The 18,521-nt window shown below is 38.0% G+C and overlaps 1 protein-coding gene and 1 pseudogene across 1 annotated transcript; both read right to left on the reverse strand.

Annotated features, from left to right (window-relative positions):
* Nucleotides 1-552: 552 nt before the first annotated feature.
* LOC114609461 lies at nt 553-16,319 on the reverse strand (annotated as a pseudogene).
* An 875-nt stretch (nt 16,320-17,194) lies between these two features.
* Nucleotides 17,195-18,272, reverse strand: LOC114609462 (zinc finger protein 736-like; the record flags this gene model as incomplete). Its single annotated transcript, XM_028753826.1, has 2 exons — nt 17,195-17,217; nt 18,146-18,272. Coding segments are annotated over 2 exons (150 nt in total), but the record flags the coding sequence as incomplete, so codon positions are not given.
* Between the last annotated feature and the right edge of the window lie 249 nt (nt 18,273-18,521).

The following is an 18,521-nucleotide window of genomic DNA, read 5'->3' on the forward strand; positions in this document are numbered from 1 at the left end:
AAAAATTAATATTAATCATATTAAGGCTGGATTAATAGAAGACAGTTGAAATGTATTTATTGATAACTCTGACAAAGAAAGGATTAGTTTGAGTTTTAAAATTACCTATAATATATACCTTATAAAAAGCTCAAAGACTAACAAAACAATAATCTTCACATAAAATTTATCTCACAAATGTTAATATTCTGCCCTACTAAAATATAAAGAACAATATGCAACTGGTTTTAATTAGGGTAGTAAGTAATACTATCCTCGATTAAATCCTTACACTGTAAAATATTATTTCTTTATTTTGTTAGAACATAAATTATGTACCATGGTTAATTAATGATGTCAGATTTATACTGAGTGAACATTTTTTTCATTTTTTCAAATAAATACTTAATATGAATATAAGCTGGTTTTGAGTAAAATGTTTGCAATTCCTAATGAAATATAGGGCTTTCCTGTAGTAGTTTTCTGATAATGAGTAAGGTTTCACCATTATTTAAATTCTTACGAATACATTTCTCATTATAAATAACAGATTTCTGTATAAATATTAGAAGTTTAATTACTTATCATCTTAGTCTCTTGCATGGATCTTGTTTGTGGTCTAAGGATTGAGCTTGTCATAAATGATTTGCCATATTCTTGAAATTTGTAAGGTTTGCCTCTAGTATGCATGCTAAATCTGTTTTGCAAATATGGTTTCTGAGTGTAGGATTTTCCACATTTTTTACATTGGTAATGATTTTTTGCAATACAGATTCTGAGATCACTATGAAGATTTGAGGACAGGGTAAAGGATTTGCAACATTCACTATATTTGAAAGGTTTATCTCTAGGATATATTCTAGTGATGAGGCTGAAGAGTAGCGGTCTTAGGAAATAAATGTCCACTTTTACCACATTTATCAGGTTTGTCTTCTGTATGGTTTCTCTGCTGAGACTGAAAATTTGAGGAGCGGGAATACTATTTCCTGCATTCATTACACCTATAAGATTGCTTTCTAGTATGGATTCTTTGAGGACCATAGAGAGATTAACATCAGATAAAAGATTTGCCACATTATTTACATTTGTAGGGTTGAACTGTAGAGTGGATTCAGTAGTAAGCTTGAGGACGTGAGAACTATGTAAATTATTTATCATACTTATTACATTTCTAAGTTCTGTCTCCTACATGGATTCTCTGGTGAACTCTGAGAGTTGAGGAATGGGTGAAGGATTTCCCACATTCATTACATTTGTAAGGTTTCTCACCAGTATGAATTCTGTAGTGAACCTGAAGTTGTGAGGACTGTGTAAATGATTTACCACACTTACTACATTTGTAAGATTTGTCTCCTGTATGGATTCTGAGGTGAACTCTAAGACTTGAGGAACAGCTGAAAGATTTCCTGCATTCACTACATTTGTTAGGATTGTCTCCAGTATGGATTCTGTAGTGAATTTTAAGATCTGAGGAACATTTAAAGGATTTCCCACATTCATTACATTTGTAAGTTTTCTCACCAGTATGAATTCTGTAGTGAACATGAAGTTGTGAGGACTGTGTAAATGATTTGCCACACTTATTACATTTGTAAGATTTGTCTCCTGTATGGATTCTGTGGTGAACTCTAAGATTTGAGGATTGACTGAAAGATTTCCCGCATTCACTACATTTGTAAGGTTTGTCTCCAGTATGGATTCTGTGGTGAACTCTAAGATTTGAGGAATGGGTGAAGGATTTCCCACATTCATTACGTTTGTAAGGTTTGTCTCCTGTATGATATCTTTGATGAAGAGTAAAATTTGAGGAATGGGTGAAGGATTTCCCACATTCATTACATTTGTAAGGTTTGTCTCCTGTATGAATTCTTTAATGAAGAGTAAGATTCCAGGAATGGGTGAAGGATTTCCCACATTCATTACATTTGTAAGGTTTGCTTCCAGTGTGGTTTCTGAGGTGAACTGTCCCGCGCAACCTCCCGCCAGCAGGAAAGACGCGGCACACTCAGGATCCTTCTGCAGTATAAGCTTTAATGCATCTTGAGAGGGAGAGCATAAGCTTCACAAACGAGGAGGAACCCCAAGGGCCTAAAACCCTTCCCTTATGTAGAGAGCTAAGCTTGCCTGGGACGTGGCAGTCTCTGATGGGCTCCTGTTGCCTCAGACCACATGACGTGTTCCAACTGTCAGATTAATCAAGGCGGGAAAACCTTCCAGCGCATGCGCACAGACTTGTTAATGGCAATGATGTGATAAGGATAGCTTCCCACATCTGCCCCCTTTTTATTTAAAAGTGACCCTAAGAAGAGACCATAGAAAAGTGAAAGAGTTCAGGCCGGGCAGACACAAACCAATCAAAAGGAGAGAGGTCTAGATTTTCTCCTCCTCAATAAGTGAGGCAGGCCCGTGTCTCTACACTCACTTCGGGGTGCAATGGGAACTCGAGCCCTCCCGAGCTTAACGAGTGTGAGAACAACCATATCACAGTCCTCAAGGTGCAATGGGAACCCGAGCCCTTCTTGAGTCTGGATTTGGTTCCTGGGACAGATAGAGAGAAAGAATTAGGGAAGCCAAAATGCCCAACTCTTGTGCAATGGAGAAAAACTCCCAGAGGTGCCAGGGCCATTTGGCAGGGGGAGGAGATGGTATTACAGATTATGGCCTTGTCTTAACAGGTCTTTGGGGCGGTTGTTAATCATGGCTATCCAGTCCCTTAGTCCAGTGCTACAAGTGCCTGGGCAATCACCACCTTATCCTGTTGTTGCTGTGACCTGAGCTTGCAAAGGAGCCGCAACACGAGCGCCAGCCCACAGCAGAGCAAGGCTCCGAAAAGACCCACCCCCACCCATTCTTTAAAATAAGAAAATATTGAAGAGATCCAGGTAGACAGTCCTTCGGTCAGGGACAAATCAAGTCTGGTAGAATTCACTTCTATAATCGCAAAGCGTAACTTCCGAAGCGTCTCTTCAAACTCTACAGTCCAATTCTGTAATAAAAACTGAGATAAAGTTTTAGAAAAATTTGCTGCTCTAGTATAATTTTCATATTGAATAGAGGTAACACAAAGTCCCGCCATTTTTTGTTCGCAGCCCAATTGGGCTAATTGCCACAACATGTCAATCTGTTCCTGAACGAGGTCAATGCGTTGATTCACTAGCATTAATCTTCCCAGGATTTGTGAGTTGGCAGAGACCTGTTCATCTAGTGCTGACGTGACCGAGGCAGACAGATGATTAATAGTGTCTACTGTCTGTACTGAAGAGGAAAGGGCCAAAGCAGAGGTGGTAACTGCGCCAGCCACAGCTGTTGTGGCAATGATGGCAACTATAATGGCAGAGATACCAAAATCTCTCTTCACTCTAAAAGTGCTTGAACTATTAGGTGCCTCAACCGGCACAGATACAAATCTAGGTAGCCAAATTACCAAAGCAAAAGGAAAGGCAGTAGCATTCCAACAAAGTCTATAAAAACAAATTTTAGGAATACATCGTAGGGTATCTTTCCAAATAGTACTATTATTACTAACAAGCCAGATAAAAGGGGGCCAAACACATACTGGTGTGGGTTTAAAGGCCAACTCCCTAAAAGGAGAATAAGAAATGACTGAGGTCATCCAGGAAACACTTCTTGACCCTGCCCGTCCTTTCCAATCGTATTTTAACTGTCCTTTGGCAGCCTTGCCTCCATTAATCATAACCATGGAAGATAAATCTGTGCAGCTTCTGTTAATGCCACAAAGAAGCCATTGATCAAAGGGATTAGCAACCATGCTGTGGACTGGTTATAAATTTGGATATACTGACTGGTTTTATTAGGGGAGGGAATGATCATAAAACATAGGCTCCCTTTCAAAACATAACTATTGTTAGTTTCCACAGCGTTTTATTGGTCGCAAAAAAGCATGGAAACACCTGAGCATTATGCATCACTGGCATAGGAATAGGGAATGTATTCATTATGGCCCATCTCTGAACCCCCAAAATACTAGGAACCCAGAGATGGAGGATCCACAGCATCACTGGGTTGTTGGTCGCTGGCAGCATCTTGGTCCGGTTCTCCGACCTTCCTTGTTAATCTCTCTGGGATCCAAAATGGGCTTTCTTCATTCTGTGGGAAAACACAAACAGCTCCCCTGGATCTTATCAAAATAGGATCCGGTCCTTTCCATTTATTAGCCAGAACATCTTTCCATTTCACTAGATCCTTTGGTCGATCAGGTTCTGCGAAGTGGCGGTCAGCCGCTGTGCGACCATGATCATCTAAATTTAAAAAATTGAGAGTAAAGAGTGCCATAGATATGGCTACTCTGGGAACTGGGGGAAGAATGTCTTTCATTCCCCCTTTCTGTTTTAATAGATAAGTCTTCAAAGTACGATGTGCACGTTCGACAATGCCTTGTCCTTGTGGATTATAAGGTAGACCTGTCAGATGAGTAACCCCCATCTGCCTGCAAAACTGGGAAAACTTTTTGGACACATAAGCTGGTCCATTATCCGTTTTTAGAATCTTAGGTTGGCCCCAAGCACTCCATGCCTCAAGACAGTGTTGAATTACATGGGAAGCTTTTTCCCCCGTCAATGGTGTAGCTGACAGAACTCCAGAACAGGTATCAATGGAGACATGTAGATATTGTGACTTCCCAAAAGAAGGTATGTGAGTCACATCCATTTGCCAAATTTGTAACGGCTGTATGCCCCTGGGATTAATTCCCACATGAGGGACTGATAAGAATTCACAGCAATTCTGGCATTGCACAACAATATCTCTTGCCTCTTTTCTGGTGATAGAAAAACGGCGTCGTAGAGTCTCTGCCGTTACATGAAAAGTATTATGAAAATTCTTTGCCAGATCTAAGGGGGACAATAGGACCATAGCCATCACCCTTGTGGCCCTGTCTGCCAGCTCGTTGCCTCTGCTCATAGGTCCGGGGAGTCCAGAATGAGCCCGAATATGTGTAATAAACACTGGGGCTCTCCTTTGTAACAAAGCTTGTTGAATTTTCAAAAAGATGTCATGTACAGGGCTAGAAGATTTAATAACCCCCGCTACTTCTAGGAGATTCACTGCATTCACCACATAAGCAGAGTCAGAAACAATGTTAAGGGGACCTGGAAAAATCTCAAGAACCTCTAATACGACCATGCATTCAACCACTTGAGGAGATGTTATAGCATAATGTTTGGATACCACCTTGTCATCCACCACGTATGCCCCTATGCCAGTGGCAGATCCGTCAGTATAGACGACAAGCCCTCCTTTGATGGGGCCTGTAGAAGTAACTCTAGGAAATACAAGGGACTGTCTCGATGCAAATTGTAATATAGGATGTTTAGGATAATGATTATCAATTTTTCCTAGAAAGGTAGACACTAATATTGCCCAATCATCAGAAGAAGCGGCTAAAATTTGTATTTGGGCAGCTGTATAAGGCACAAAAAGTGTGGCTGGCTCAATTCCAAAATGAGTAATGGCTGCCTTAACACCCCTACATGCAAGTTGTGCAACCGCCCCTGGATACCAATCAATTCTTTTGTTTGGGGATATATTAGGGTGAATCCATAATAGGGGTCCCTGTTGCCACAAAACAGCCGTCGGTAGACTCGCTGTTTTTAAAATACATAGAGCAAAAGGTAAAGAGGGATCAATACGCTGAAGTTGTGCATCCTGTAATGCATCTTCGACTAATTGCAAAGCCTGACGGGCTGCAGGGGTAAAACTTCTGGGCGAAGAAATATGTGGGTCCCCTTCAAGAATGGCGAACAGAGGCTTAAGTTCTACTGTGGGGATCTTTAAAAATGGCCTGATCCAATTTATATCTCCCAGCAGTTTTTGGAAATCATTAAGGGTGCGGAGGCAATCTCTGCGGATCTCAACCTTTTGAGGACGTATACAAGTGGGAAAGATAGATGTTCCTAGAAATTCTCCCGTACTAAACAGTTGCACCTTTTCTGTAGCTATTTGTAAACCCCATCGCCCTAACAGGTATGATAACTGTGGATAAACCCTCTTCAGAGTCTGAACCTCTTTATGAGCAATCAAAATATCATCCATATAATGAAGAATAAGAATGGCAGGAAATTGTTGTTGTAAAGGCTCTAAAGCAGCTTGCACAAAAGTCTGGCAGATGGTGGGGCTATTAGCCATGCCCTGAGGCAAAACCTTCCATTGAAACCGTTTATCTGGGCCAGCATGATTAATAGCAGGCAGTGTAAAGGCAAACCGAGGTCTATCTTGAACACACAGTGGAATGGAAAAAAAGCAGTCTTTAATGTCCACTATGAGAAGAGACCAGTCTTTTGGAAGAGCAGAAAGGACGGGGAGCCCTCTCTGCACTTGGCCCAGCAAATTCATCTGTTCATTAATTGCCCGGAGGTCGTGTAACAACCGCCATTTCCCAGATTTCTTCTTGATTGCAAAAATGGGTGTATTCCAAGGCGAAGTAGAAACTTCAATATGGCCAAGGGTCATCTGTTCTTTTATTAATTCTGTGATGGCCTCTAATTTTTCAGAGGATAGTGGCCATTGAGGAACCCACACCGGATCCAAGGTATGGGCAGGAATCCCTCAACGGCCCCTAGGAAAAACCCAGACCTTTTCTATCTTGTTTGTTGGAGGGTGAAATAAGTTTGACCCTTCCTTGCCTAAACTTGCCCAAACCACTTCCTTGTTCGTATCCCATTCTCGTCATCATTGCTTTAGCCTGTGAGGAATACGAGGTGATATGGGATGACTCTATAGGATATTCATTGGACAGGGTGAAGCCCATACCTTGTAAAATATCTCTTCCCCAAAGATTAACAGGAAGAGGGAGCACATAAGGAATAAATCTTCCTTTCCTACCATCAGGTGCCTCCCAATACAAAGCAGTAGAACTGATGGTAGGACTAGATTGATACCCTAGCCCCTGTAGGGAATGGGAGGACTCAGTAACAGGCCATGTTTTGGGCCACCATTGTGTGGATATAATACTTTTGTCCGCTCCGGTATCCATAATTCCCTCAAAGCTTTTTCCCTGTACCTTTAGGATTAATTTGGGTCTTTCATTTAATGATATCATCAGATAAGCAGAATCATTTCCTGAGGAGCCAATCTGTCTTGTGTCTGTTTCTGTCTCATCTTCCATACCTGGCATAAGCAATAATTGGGCAATACGATCACCCTTGCTGATGGAGAACACTCCTTTTGGGCTAGAGGCCAAGACTTGCAATTCAGTAGAATGTTGAGTGTCTACTATGCCTGGCAAGACTATCAAGCCCTTTAGTGTAAGTGACGCTCGGCCCAATATAAGTCCCAGGGCCCCAGGGGTTAACATCACAGGTTCAACTGGGACTGGCTGGACTCCCATCTGAGGGATTAATAGGAAATCGGAGGTGGCGCGCAGGTCCAATCGGCACGGTCGCCCTGGGAGGACTCTGATCGTTCTCTCTCCTGAACTTCCTGGGTTTTGGTCCAACGGATCCCATATCTTTGAGGGCCCTGGGTCCGAGGGCCCGCCACTCCGTTTTTTTTGTCATCTAAAGGAGGGAGAAGCCGGCCCTTCATGTCTCTAATGGAACGGCATGAACTGGCCTTATGGTATCCTTTGCCACATCTGTCACAGAGCGAGGGAACACCTGGTTTCCTGTTAGCCGTGGGGCAATCTCTCTTAAAATGACCAGGCTTGCCACACCTATAACAGACCTTAAGATTAGTTTTATCAACTGGGCGTCTCTGTGACTGGAGAATGGCTGCCGCCAATCCGGCGTTAGTAAGTGGTCCACCAAGCTCTCGACAAACCCGCAGCCAGTCTTGTAACCCCTTATGTTTTCGTGGGGCAATGGCTGCACGACATTCTTGTGTGGCTTGCTCAAAGATTAATTGTTGAATCAGAGGCTCCATCGGACTAGTATCTCCAAAAATACGCCCCGCAGCCTCTGTCATTCTAGCCACATAGTCTGAGAAAGATTCTTGAGGCCCCTGAACTATCCTGGTAAGTTGTGTGTTGCCCTCTCCTTTCTTGGAGAGTGCCTTCCATGCCTTAATGGCTGTAGCTGCAACCTGAGCGTAGGCTCCCCAGTGGTAATGGGTTTGGTCGGCAGCATAGGCTCCCTGACCTGTCAACAAGTCCATTGTCCATTCCCTCGGTTCAGGAGTGAGAGCGACAGCGTTGGCGCGAGCCTGTATTTGTGCGGCTTCGTACCATAACGCCTTCCATTCCATGTATTGACCCATGCTGGGAAGGGCTGCTTGAACAATCACTTGCCAATCTGCGGGAGTTAAGGCATTGCTGGCAAGTCTATCTAATTGTACCAAAGTAAAATTGGCGTTGGGCCCATATTTACGAACTGATTCGGCCAATTCTTTTAGTTGAGTAAAGTCTACAGGAGCGTACACTCGCCCTCCATTTTCTGTTTCAAAAACAGGGAAAGCTGTCCTGAGCTTCTTCCTGACTTTCTCTGAGAGCAGGGAATATCCCGAGTGAGGAGCGTATGGGGGAGGAGGAATTGAGGGGGCCGAGGGAACCGTTTTCTTAGGGGGCTTCCTCAGAGGCTTTCTGATTCTACGCTCATCAGGATGGTATCTCTCTGCCTCGTACTCTGCTGCTTCCTCGTCTAACTCCGCCTCCTCTGTAGAATCTAATGACTCCTCACTGGAGTCCCCAGAGGAACTCTCTGCACTGTCGATAGTCAGTGCCTCTAGGTTGGGGTAAAGCGAGCTTTTCCCGTTAGGGAGTATCTCTCCTTTTTTAGGAGGGTTCTTTTCTTCAGCTGAAGGGTGTTCCTTTTCCTTTTGTTTCGGTACCTTTTTCCTACACGCGCCCATCCTCTCACTGCGTTCGGTTTCTGACATGCTATCCTGAACATCTTCTAGCGTAGCCTGTCCTTTCCTTATGGCTATCTTACAGTTTTCATCTTGTAGGCAGTTCTTAATAAGTTTCCAGATCGCAACTGTGCCGTTACTCAAATCGTTGTCATCGCGGTGCCTTTCTAAGTCCTTTCCCAGTTTATTCCAAGAGGGGAGAGCCAAAGACCCAGAGACGGCAAACCAGGGGGCAACGCGATCCACCTCTTTTATGAAGTTCCTCAAAGTCCTGTTAGCAATTTTAATATCCCGCTGTTTGAGTACGGCCTCCAAAGTAGTGATTATTGACTGTGATGAACCCATGACGGCCGCGGCTTATCTACGTCCGCCTTAGTACCGTCTCAAAAGTGAAAGTAACAGCGGCCCAGCCCGCGGCTTATCTACGTCCGACTAACGGCCGGGAGTCAAGAGGAACTTTGTCCCACCTTTATCTACAGGAGGGAGAAAGAGACAAGACCAGTGTCACTGGCTATTTACTTCAGACTACTTTGCTACTAACAATGGCCACCGCGAAGACAGGGCAAAACAAGCACCATGAAAATGACAGCCAAGCACAACCCGAATATTTCAGGAATAGACATACCTCTCCGAACTCACCCCTGCAGTTCTGAATCCTCCTCTATCGAGGGGTCCTCCAAGGTGCTGCCGATGGCAAGGTCAAGTGTCCGGGGTTTCTCGCACCAGTTGTCCCGCGCAACCTCCCGCCAGCAGGAAAGACGCGGCACACTCAGGATCCTTCTGCAGTATAAGCTTTAATGCATCTTGAGAGGGAGAGCATAAGCTTCACAAACGAGGAGGGACCCCAAGGGCCTAAAACCCTTCCCTTATATAGAAAGCTAAGCTCGCCTGGGACGTGGCAGTCTCTGATGGGCTCCTGTTGCCTCAGGCCACATGACGTGTTCCAACTGTCAGATTAATAAAGGCGGGAAAACCTTCCAGCGCATGCGCACAGACTTGTTAATGGCAATGATGTGATAAGGATAGCTTCCCACACACCGCGAAGACAGAGCAAAACAAGCACCATGAAAATGACAGCCAAGCACAACCCGAATATTTCAGGAATAGACATACCTCTCCAAACTCACCCCTGCAGTTCTGAATCCTCCTCTATCGAGGGGTCCTCCAAGGTGCTGACGATGGCAAGGTCAAGTGTCCGGGGTTTCTGGCACCAGTTGTCCCGCGCAACCTCCCGCCAGCAGGAAAGACGTGGCACACTCAGGATCCTTCTGCAGTATAAGCTTTAATGCATCTTGAGAGGGAAAGCATAAGCTTCACAAAGGAGGAGGGACCCCAAGGGCCTAAAACCCTTCCCTTATATAGAGAGCTAAGCTCGCCTGGGACATGGCAATCTCTGATGGGCTCCTGTTGCCTCAGGCCACATGACGTGTTCCAACTGTCAGATTAATCAAGGCGGGAAAACCTTCCAGGGCATGCACACAGACTTGTTAATGGCAATGATGTGATAAGGATAGCTTCCCACAGTGAACTTTAAGCCTTGAGGAACTCCTGAAAATGTTTCCACATTCATTACATTTGTAAGGTTTGTCTTCTTAATGGATACTTTGGTGAGCTTGAATATTTGGTGACTGAGTAAATACTTTTGCTTTCTGAGTGCCTTCTCCTTTATGGCCTGAAAAATGTGGAAATATATATATGTATAGAAATTCAAGAAGTTTTCACATGTTACATCCTTGAAAATAATTCCTTTAATATTCTTTATATCATCCCTCTCTAATTTTAAAACACATTTCATGAAATATATCATATATTTACTAATATATACAAAAATCATCAGCAATTATTCAAAATAACAGATCACTTGTAGCAAAATTTTTCCAATTATCACCTAAGAGTAATTTTTTCCTCTTCATCATGACTCTTGATTATTAATATGGACACAAATCATCATTCAAATTGCTTGAAGAAAACAATGTTTGAAAAAAAGAACTATCATATTCATTTTAAGATTGAATCCTAGTCAAAGATTAATTAATGCTTTTATTGTCACAAAGATTATTTGTAAGAAATAAACATAATAAAATTCTAAGTTATCAGAATAACTTAGAATCAGTTAAAAACTAAGTTAGAATAACTTAGGTATCAGTTAAAAATTTTGTCAGGCACATGATAAATAAATATTTAAAACTGTTGTCAAATCTTATAGAAAATTCACTGAGACAGATAAATTCAATATAACCCTGAGAAATTTTAATCATTTTAAAAATTATAATGTATATAAAATATGCATAAATCTAATGTTTGAAAAAGATAGATACCATTTAAAAATTAATCGTTCCTCTCAAGTGGAGGAAAATATAGTCAAGTAGGTAGACATCCTTAAAGAGAAAATAAATAAATACTAAGAAATACAGGAAAACACAATCAGATAGAAGAAATAAATGAATAAAACTGTTCACAATCGGAAAAGAAAATTGGAAACAATGAACAAACTGTTAAGCCTAGGTAAGAGGACAGTATCTTTACACACATGCATCACCAACCAAATAAAAGATATGAAAGAGAAAATCTCAGATGTAAAAGATATGGTAGAAGAAGGTAAACTGAATAAAGAAAATTCCAACTTTAAAATATTTCTAACATCAGATTTGCAGGAAACTTGGAAAAGTATGTAAAGGTCAAACCTCAAAAAGTATGAATAAAAGAAAGAGAAGATTTCCAGCTTAAAGATCCAGAAAATATTTACTACAAAATCATGAAAGAAAATTTCTCTATCCTAAAGAAAGAAATGTTTTAAACATATATGAAGTTTGCAGAACACCAAATAGATTGGATCCGAAAATTAAAGATTTTTTAAATTTACTGAAAACTAAGGCAAACTATGCTCAAATTTATGAGATACAATGAAAGAAATGCTAAAAGGGAAGATCATAACACTACCTTCTTAAAGAAAATAGATACATCACATAATAGCAAATTAAAAGCACACATGAAAGCACTAGAACAAAAAACAACAAAGACAGCAAAGAAGGCTCCAAGCCAGGAAAGAAAACTCATAGCTTAAAGCAAAAGGCTAGAAACAAAGATAACAAGGAAAAGAATCAAGGAAACCAAAAGCTGGTTCTTTGAGAAAATCAACAAATCAGACAAACCCTTAGCCAAAATAACTAAAAATCAGAGAGAAAATATCTTGAATGGAAAAATCAAAAATAAAAACATGGACCTAACAACAGTCCTCAAGGAAATCCAAAGACTCATTAACTCGTATTTCAAAAGGTTTTGTGACAAAAATTAGAAAGGATAAATAAAATGTAAAATTTTCTAGATAGACTCCACATACCAAAGTTAAAGCAAGATTAGGTAAACAATGTAAATTAGGACATTGAAGCAATTATTAAAATTTCTCACCAAAAACAACAATGACAACAAAAAGCTCATTCTACAATTACACATTGAACCTGATACCTAAACCACAAAAAAACCCACAACAAAGATAGCTTCAGACCAATTTTCATTATGCATATTGATGAAAAATACTTATTAATATACTTGCAAACAAAAATGCAAGAAGACATCAAAATCATCAAACAACATAATCAAGAATGCCTCATCTCAGGTATGAAGGCTCATTCAATATATGAAAATCTGTCAATTTAATCCAACATATAAAAAAAACTGAATGAACTAAAAACATGATTATTACATTAGAAAATGAAAATCCTTTAATAAATTCCAATACCACTTCATACTAAAGTCTTCGAGAGACCATGGATACAAGGCATATAACTAAACACTAGTGAGACAATAAAGAACAAGCCAATTGCCAAAATCAAATTAAATGGTGAGAAATTAAAAAAAATTTCTACTCAAGTCAAGGATGAGATAAGGCTGTCCATTCTTTCCTTATTTCCTCAGTATACTACTTAAATTTCTTGTTTGATCAATAAGGCAATTAAAGGAGATCAAGATGATATGAACTGTAAAAGAAGAAGAATGGTTTCACTAACCTACCTTTAAAAAAAAATGACCCAGAATTGTTCTTAACAAAAAGAAATTTGGCGACTAAAGCAGAACAGAAGGTAAAGGCAAAGATACCCAGTGACCAACTTGGGATGTTGGTGGACACCAAACCCTGACACTGTTATTGATGCCATGTTGTGCTTGCAGAAAGGAGTCTAGCATAGCTGGCACCTGAGAGACTCTACCACCAGCTGACTTAACACAGAGGTAAATATGTACAGCTAAGGATTGGACTGCAGTTGGGTACCCCTATGGAAGCAATAGAGGAAGGATTAAAGGAGCTGAAGGGGAAGACAACTCCATAGGAAGATCAACAATGTCAACTAATCTGGACCCCTGGGAGCTCCCAGAGACTAAGGTACTATGCAAAGAGCACATATAAGCTAGTTCAAAGGCCCCTGGCACATATGTAGCAGAGGACTTTCTTGCTTTCCTGCAGTGAGAGAGGATGTGCCTAGACTTTTAGAGATTTGGTGTGCAGGGGAAGGGGATGGGGGGACACCCTCTCAGAGGCAAATGTGTGTGGGGATCAGATGAAGAACTTTGGGAAGAGAAATCAGGTGGCAACATTTTGGGATGAAATAAATAAAATGATTAATAATTAACTTAGAAAAGAATAAAAGGAAAAATTTTGCAATGCACAGATGATATAATAGTATATGTAAATGACTGAGGTACTCCATAAAATATTTCCTACAGCCAAAAATTTCTTCAATAAAGTGGCTAGTTACAAAGTTAATCCAAAAACTCAGTAGCCCTCCTTCACACAATTGATAATCGGCCTGAAGAAGAAATAAGTAAAATAACTACCTTCACAATAGCCAGAAGTAAAATGGCATAATGTCACAAATCTAATCGTACAAGGGGAATAAACATATAATAAGAAAGCTTTATGTATAGTGATAAAAAATAACTTAGTTTAACTAGCTAATTTAAAGTATATTTTCAATTGAATTAGGAGTATAATCCTATTTACCATCCCATCTTTTCCCCTAGGAAGTTCCAGGGAAAACTCCACATTGCCCACCTTTCTTCTCATGTTAAAACCTTTCTTTCCTTTTTCTTTGATTATATTTTAAGTGTTTACATTTGTGTATCTGTGTGTGTGTGTATGTGTGTGTGTATTTTTTGCTATGTGTATTTACATTTACATAAAAATATCTTTGTGAGTAGGTTTTTGTTGTTTATCACAATGTATTGTTGAAATGATGAACACTCTGTATTGTAAAACCCATGATTCTGATCATATGTAGAGAGAAAATAATGATCACTTTCCCAAGACTTATTAGTGTAATATAATTATATAGATAGTGATGGGGATAAATAGATGAAATATAAAACTGGAAAGGGGGAAGAGTTTCTAAATTGGGAGCAGGCAAATGATCAATATAGAAAAAGAAGTAAGTTTTTTGACAAATAATAAAAAGGTTGTTTTGGTAAATTCACATAGAAATGTTGTTTTATATTTACTTAAAATTATACAAAATACAGATGTATGTATATGATATTCATTACATATGTTGAATTTATATACCTTATAATATATAGATATAACATCACATGTGTGTTTGTATGTTTGTGTGAATGTGTTATGTCACTAAGAATGACAATGCTGTAAATAGGAAACACAGATCAACACAAACCTCAATAAAAATCTGAGAAATGTCCTGTCAAATTTTATTTATAAAATTATTATCAAAAAATAGACACTTTGACATGAACTATTCTATGTGTATTGTCTAAAACCATTATAATGTCTTATTGCTTTAGATATGATTTCAAAAATATTGAATATCTATGGAAAATATGGACAAACATTAAGGGAATTGCTTTGAGGTTCTCTCCATGAAGAATGTTCTTACCCCAGACTTGTTTAAACCCCAATTTACTATCCTTAGTCTGTCTATAACTGTTACATAATGATTCTGTATTTTGTTACAGGCCCTTTCAGAACCAGTTGAGATTATCCTGTGGTATCTATGTTGGAGTTTGTTCACTTATTTTATTACATTATTGATTAACTTATGTTGAAATATCTCTTTATCTCCGGAATGGAACAAACTTAAGGACGGTAGATAATCATTTGTATATGTTTTTCAGTTAATTTCCAAAATATTTTACTGCAAATCTCAGCATTTACATATATAAGAGATACTCAAACACAATTATCTTTGTTTAAAATTTTGGACCAAATTTATTGTGGCTGTATAAAGGGAAAGAAAACATTGAAAAGTTCCTTGAGTTTCTACAATGAAGAAAAACTTAAAGAACTTGGCATTCATTCTAACTTGTTCTAGTAAAACTCTGCCCTGAATCCATGTTCCATGACATTTCTTTAGTTGGGTGGCTCTGATATAAACTTCTTTATCATCAGAGGATTTGTGTATGATTTAAACAGTACATTTTGTCTTGACTTATTGTTTGTATGCTATATATACAAGATCCTTTTAGGTTTATTGAAATTTTTCATCATTTTATGTTTTAAGGAATTTTTAGATAAATGGATGAAGATCAGAACAATCAGTATGAATTAGGAACTTTGAGAAAACAAACAATGCAATCTTAACTTCATGTGCTAATTTAGCTTTTTAAGATATGACTATATCTGATATATTTATAATACCTATGTAGATAGTTAGGGACATAAATATCCTTGTTTGTTTTTCATAGAAGACAAAAGAAATACGCTGAAGATTATGCCATGAGATGGGGCATACAATAGAGGAGAGGAAACATAATGACATAATGGAGAGGAGTAACATACTAGGGTCAAATTTAAAGTTTTTACATATATATATATATATATATATATATATATATATATATATATATATATATATATGGAGAGAGAGAGAGAGAATAGGTATAAATGCAATCAGGAAATCCTTTATAGTATATTTTTTCACTGGGTGAATTCTGGAGATTGAATTCAATTCATATGATTAAAGTCCAATCAACACTAACTTCTGCACTATTTCTCTGGTTCATATCTTTTAATAAGCATCTTTTAATGCCATATGGACAACTACTGTCAAACAAGTTTCTTAACACATGGGCATATGAAAGACAGTTTAAATGACATTGTCAAAAATTAGAATGGACAATACAAAGCTACATATAACCTAAACATTGCATATAGTACAAGCAATGAGTTGTAACTTTCTGAAATATAGTCCATTGAAGTAGCACAGTAATTCCAAACATATTTACTTTCATTCCAAATCTGAGAATATGTGTCTACTGCCAAAGAAAGTAAATATATAAAGTACCTGAAACATTGAGTAGCATATTAAATTGGATATTTCATTCTTACTGACTTATAATCATAGTATTTTCAGGTACTATTTTATTCTAGGAGGACCAAATTAATTATTAGTCTTACTCATATATTTATTTTGTGATGTCTAATGTTGACGTTCATGTAAGATATGCTAACTTGTGTAAATTATTCCATAAATGCATTGGAATACTTACCACAGGTTGATTGAGAGTATGGTGTTTTTTTTTAAGTTAATACCCATAATTGAAACTGTTTATGGGGCGAATAATTTGAGACTAAACAGGTCCTTGGCACTGTATTAAAAATCTAATATTATTCCTACAAATAAAAAGTACAATAATATGACTCCTAAAAGTATGTTGCTTTTCCAGTAGATCTTTGCATCAATCAACCTTCAGTAAAGAAGCTTATTGTAGAGACCAACAACTAGAAAAATGAAGAAAATGAGAGACATTGGAGGATTCAGTCTTATGTATTACATTTTACACACCACTCCTATCAATGCTCATGGACCAACACAAAAGGTAAGACACAAGAATTGTATAGGCCACAGGTGATTAATGATGCTAAATAGCATTTCCAGACACAACAAGATTAATGTTTATATAAGCTCATTGATAATGTGACAACATTAAACAGACCAGGACATGTTCAAGGCAGATAAGACTTCAGCTTTGATAAGGAGAAAGAGGGTAGAAAGTGTCCAACGAGTAAGAACCTATCCAAAGTACAAAATTTCATGGAGAGGGAAATTTAGTTTTATTTGATGATGAAATGTTAGTTCTATTAATAATATTTCATGGATTATGTTCACAAACAGTTGTCAGTACAAATCTAACTCCATGTTTAAATACATATTTTGGCTTCCACTTATTTTTTTCCTTTGAGAATGAGAATGAGAGAGAGAAAAAGAAAAGGAGAGGGAGAGGGAGAGAGACACAGAGAGACAGAGACAGAGACAGAGACAGAGACAGAGAGACAGAAACAGAGAGAGAGAGAGAGAGACAGAGAGACATAGAGACAGAGAGACAGAGAGAGACAGAGACAGAGAGACAGAAACACAGAGAGAGTTAGAGGGAGGGAGGAACATAAACAGTCATAAACTAAGATATTAAATTAGTGTCGGAAGAGGAAATAGACTGCAAGGAGATGAAAGAAAGAAAAATATGAGCAAAATATTCTTTATAAAATTCTTTACAGATGTACTAAAACAATAATTACTAAAATGTACTTGTAATATATGTGCAACAGAAAAAATAATGATAGCAATTAAAATACAGAATAACCTTTTTCTACTTTGTAAAACAGATATTACATACAACATTTCAAACTACCACTATTCAGACTATTAAGATACTGTAAGTCAAAAATTAAATAACAGTCATGATTTACATTTTTTGGTACCTAGTTCTGAATGAAATACTTAGGAATGTTCTGTGTGTAAGATAGATTTAAGATAAAATAATAACCACACTTCAGGACTAGATTGATTCTTGGTTTAGAATTATCATATCACATATTATTTCATTTCAGATTACCTGGTTCTCTTCCTTCTGTTTTCTCTCGATCAACAATCCAGGGCTCTTTTTTTTGTTCAAGACAGATGATTACCTCTGGTTTTGAACTTGCACCACCTGTATATTCAAATATACATAACAATATACCATTGAATGTACCTGGATACCATACATGTAAAATGAAGGAGAGTTAAAAAAATGCATGAATAACTTTTTTAATAGCCACTTTATTTCCAAAATGTTTAGATGCTTCATAACTCAATTCTTTTTAATATTCTGAATATCTTTTTTAAATTATCACATTAATTAAAGGCAACTGTGGAAGTCAAAGTGGGTTCACATATAAATTCTAATATCTGCCTAAGAATAAGTAACTAAGATTGAAGGATCCTTAGTTTAAGCATAAAATCAAGAAAAATGTAGGTAATATATTAGCTGTAAATATGTCACTAATCAATACCTATAATTAATCAAGGCCAGATCAAAATACTAAAAGAAGTTTCAGATATTTCTGAGGTGAAGTAGAAATTATGAAAAAAAATATTCTTACCCACAGAAACCATGTTGTTGTAATTCTCCAACATGACATCTCTGTACAAAGCCTTCTGAGCAGAATTGAGACATTTCCACTCCTCCTTAGAGAACTCTATAGCCACATCAATAAATCGTAATAGTTCCTGTAATTAAAATTAACCATTTGCAATAAATTAAAATTTATTGACTAAATTTTATATTTGCTCCAAGAAAAGATTAGTTAATTATGTAAATTTTTATGTTATCAATAACTAATAGTAATTTTTGATGACTTATGATCTGAGAGAAAGAGTATTTGATTTCTCAGCAAAGATTCAATGGTCTAGCAGTTCTCAACCTTTGAACGTTAACACATTTTATGGTCAAATTGCATAATCCCATCAATGATCTAA

The sequence above is a fragment of the Grammomys surdaster genome, unplaced genomic scaffold (assembly GCF_004785775.1).
Source record: "Grammomys surdaster isolate TR1022 unplaced genomic scaffold, NIH_TR_1.0 125973, whole genome shotgun sequence".
NCBI lineage: Eukaryota > Metazoa > Chordata > Mammalia > Rodentia > Muridae > Grammomys > Grammomys surdaster.